General features: G+C 26.9%; 1 protein-coding gene across 1 annotated transcript in view; it reads left to right on the top strand.

The window, feature by feature from the left end:
- The window catches only part of LOC106692938 (uncharacterized), a 20,523-nt gene that overhangs the window by 9,769 nt on the left and 6,492 nt on the right, over positions 1 to 4,262 (top strand). Inside the window, exons 6-7 of the mRNA XM_014439203.2 lie at positions 1,103 to 1,221; positions 2,161 to 2,257. Of these exons, the coding sequence (XP_014294689.1) occupies positions 1,103 to 1,221; positions 2,161 to 2,257 (216 nt within the window). The remainder of the gene's footprint in view (positions 1 to 1,102; positions 1,222 to 2,160; positions 2,258 to 4,262) is intronic.

Below are 4,262 nucleotides of genomic sequence, written 5' to 3'. Positions count from 1 at the left end.
AAGTTTCTTTTTATATTATAAAAGTTTAAATATAATTCTATTATCTATTTGATATTAGTGTTCTTAATTTGAACCCAAGTTTTCTTTCATATTTGAAAAAAGTTTTAAAAACTATTAAGATTCTTTTTATTTTAATTTTATATTTTTTAAAATTATTACAATATGTTTGTGAAATCCTGCCTATGCCCATGCTTATTTGTGTTCTTTCTGACCGCACCATCTTTTGAATGTTTTTTGATGTATCTTAAAAATATTGCATCAATTGTTGTACCACCTCGTAGTACTCTCTAATGGTGAGTTTATCAAAAGTTCAATAACTTGTTATCATTCCTTTTTTGGCACTATAGTTTCCACTTTTTGCCTCTCTAACTCTGTCTAGCATGGAAATATAATTTTGAATTGTAGCTCATCCAGTTGGTGTTTCACTTCAAAACATTTTTGTTGATATAAAAAACAATTCCATATGTGTTCATAAAACCTATGCTTATGACATGAAATGTAGATTTAAAAGTTATATGTTTTAGAATATTTAAATTTTATTATATGTTGATGAATATGATCCAAAAGGAGATGGCATGGATAGAATTGAAACCTGGTAATGATAACTTATCCAATCCTGCCGTCCTTCATAAATCTCAGATTTCTACAAATTGGAGAAGATGTTCGGGGTGGGGTCAGCAAAAAAAAAAAAAAAAAATTATTTATTTATGCCATTCGGCCGAATCGTATTTTTTGACAAATCCTCTTTCTTATGGAATTCCTTTTCTATATCTATCCATCACTCCAGTACTCTTCCCATCTTCAAATCCCATTTATTCATCTTTTTCCAATCCAATTCATTCCCTTTTAACTTAAATTTTATTAGTTTATTTTCATTATTACTATAATTTCAAACATATATTTAACAAAATGAAGTGATTTATCTCATTTATAGTGGTAGTATTCATAATATTTTCTATGAACTTTATTAATTAACAAGTAATATCTCTGCTTATTGAAAACACATTAATTTTTCTAAGCAAATGATGTAAAATACAATTTAAAAATAAGATGAGAAAAAAATTTAGTATTTATATTTTCATAAATTCATTATTTTTTTCAGGTACACTGAATGTATTTCTTAACAATGTTTTGGCCTTCCAAAGACAGGGTAACCATGGAGATCGTTGGATAAAAGGAATTATTTCTCTGAGTGAAAATGTAACCAGCAGCGATTTACAGGTTACTTTATTTTTTATTTTTCCTGTGTAGGTGGCATTGGTTTATACCACATTGGCAAATATTAACTAACTATATTCTATGAAATCTATGTTGGACAGTTTGCTGAATCCCTTTGTTACTGCTATTATTTATTAAGTTAAATGTATCTGATTTACTAATATACTATACCATAACTATATCTGTTATATATTTTTGTTTATAGATTTAAAATATTTATGGATGTAACATACTTTTGTATGGTCTGTTACTTTTACTATACTATCATAAATAAGATTTTGATTTGTTTCTAGGTCTTTGAACAGTATTTCTCGTTGTTTTTTTGCATGCCTTGCATTTCTATGCTCAATTATCAAAATTACTGCCAGAAAAGCAAGAAAAATAATATTTAACTCAAAATTCCTTATTATTTGTTTATCGTCTGGACTCTTCACCGGTTGATGATAGACTAAAAACAAAAACAATTGTGAGTGGATAATTCGCTCTCAGTGATAATGGACAGTGTTTTTTTGCAGATTATTCTGCCAAATGATGCAAAAGGGTTTACAGAAATCATTTTAATGATCAAATATTTAAATTATCACCCAAAAATTAAAAATATTCATTTCATGTATACATTATTAAATTAATGTTATTCATCAACTCAATGCATTAATATTCTATTTAAAAAATCTAATTTTTACTTGAAACTATAACTTTAAAATATAAATATAAACTTTTATCATCAAATAATCACGTTTCTTCCACACTATTAATATTAATCAAATTTTTTCATAATAATCTTTTTTAATTGTTCAATTTCCAATATCTCTGTTCTCTTCAATAGAATAGTTAACACTTTTCGATTTTATTTGACAAGAGATATAAAATATCATGACACTATATAACTATCAAGAAGTTCTATTTTCTATTTCTTTTAACCATTTAATTTTTTTACCGTAGATCATAATCGAAGGCTCCTATGGCGGTGGATATACTGGCGACATCGGTTTAGATGACTTCTCTATTGCTAATGGAACTGACTGCTCAATCTCTACAGGTGACTTAAAATTATTTGATAATTATTTTATTTTTTAACTAAGTATTATAGCATAATATAATATAAGTATAAAATATAAATATTATATTTTTAATTGAGTATTATATAACTAATTTAACTAAGTATTTTAATGTACAAATGTATGTAACAAATTTGAGCTAAGTTAACTCTGGATGGGAGTGTAACATATGTTTAAAAATAGTTAATATCTTGTGGTACTGACCTCTTGTAGTCAACCAAACAATTTCCTCATAACTGATCCATGATTTGAAAATTCAGGCACATATTGATCTTTTGCTCAAGTTTGATGTTATTTTCTTTACTGATTTTGATAACACCCGGAGTTGCTGTTGAAGCGATTGAGCATAATTCATTAAAGTTGGAGCTGTTTTGTAATTTTTTAATGTTAATTTTATGCTACCTTGAATTACTTTATGATATTAATTGTAATAACATTTTGAAACAGCTAAGGTCTGTCTGTACTTACCCCGTAAACTTTTTTTGTTAGGGTAAGTGGGAATGTGAACCAAGGGGCAAGTAAAATAAGTGAAGCGTATTTTATTTTATTTGTCCTGATGTTTCCGCTTTAATTACAGGTCTTTATCACGGCTAAAAATAATTGGAGTAGTAAGAATTTATACAATAAATAAATATTGAGTCTATAAGAAAATAAAATTGTTAAAAATGTCTAGGTGCTCTATGTTAATAATAAAAAAATAAGAAAAGTGTAAAAGTAGGTGATATACATGATATGATGAGAAATATGAAAATATATAGGTAAAATTAACTAAATAAAGAGGTAATACAGAAGTTACATAAGCCAAAAGGGTTGAGTAGTAAAACAAAAAATAAAAAGCCATGAGTAGAAGTAAATTATTTTATTTTAAATTAAAAAAAAAATTATTTTATTTTAAAGAATACAATTAAATTAATTATTATCTATTTATAATTGAAATTAATAATCTAATATATAAAAATGAATTTTACGTTTGTTCATACTTTATGCACTGCTGCACCGATTATGCACAGTTAATCCAATTGTGATGGCCCGATTTTTTGTAAAAAAAAATTATTAACAAAATTAAGCATTTTCGGCATGTAGCTCAAAAAGTATACATCTTTTTTAATGGTGATTATGTGTCAATCGATTTGTCTCTTTCTGAAGAAGAAAAAAATATTACTGATCCTATTAAATGGTTTTCTATTCACTAAAAATTAAAAAACATAATGAGGATTACAGTAAAGTAAGTCAAAAAAGTTCTTCTTAGGAAAAAGTAAATCATATTCATTTTTAATGTCACCTGAAACCCTCAAATACCATTTTTCAAAGAAATTAAAAATTAGAAATTTTTCACCTTGGTTTATTTGTAGAATTTTTTTTTATTCTGTTGGTCATTGTTTAGATAATTGCTAATAACTCCTCTGAATTTTACCCAATTCCTACGTTAATACAACCGTTGCAAGCTGAATGTCTCTTCTTTTAACACACATTAACAAAATGTAGATATGTTACTACAGGTACTGTTTTATCACTTCATCTACATATTAATTGATATCAAAGTTTAAACATTGTTCAATTAATCTATATGCATCCTCAAATATAGCAATAGCAGAATGTTATTAGAGTTCATTTGCCTTCAAAGTGAGGGTTTTGCTTCTGTGGTGTAGTTTGATGTTTCCGACTCTTAGTTGGCTGATGCATCTTATTTTTTTAAAATTTAGCCTATATATTAGATACGTTTCAGGTTTGAGTAGGTTAAAACTGCAGAGTGATCGGTATATGGTGTTAATGTTTGAGTTAAATGCTCTATTGATGTCAGTTGAGAAGTTGTGGTTCAGAAACTTTCCAAGAATATCGCCTTTATGTCTCAATATTCTGTTTTTGTGCGAAGTATTGAACTCATTTCCAAATCTACCAGGGCATTCAAAAAGTCCTGTCGTTTTTCGTTTGTTCGTTGTTTATTTTGATTCTAGAGTGTTTGCTAATTAATTCCGTTCAATACAA

Source organism: Halyomorpha halys, unplaced genomic scaffold (assembly GCF_000696795.3).
Source record: "Halyomorpha halys isolate HHAL.00 unplaced genomic scaffold, Hhal_1.1 Scaffold78.1, whole genome shotgun sequence".
NCBI classification, from domain to species: domain Eukaryota; kingdom Metazoa; phylum Arthropoda; class Insecta; order Hemiptera; family Pentatomidae; genus Halyomorpha; species Halyomorpha halys.
This window is presented reverse-complemented; position numbering and strand designations above follow the sequence as displayed.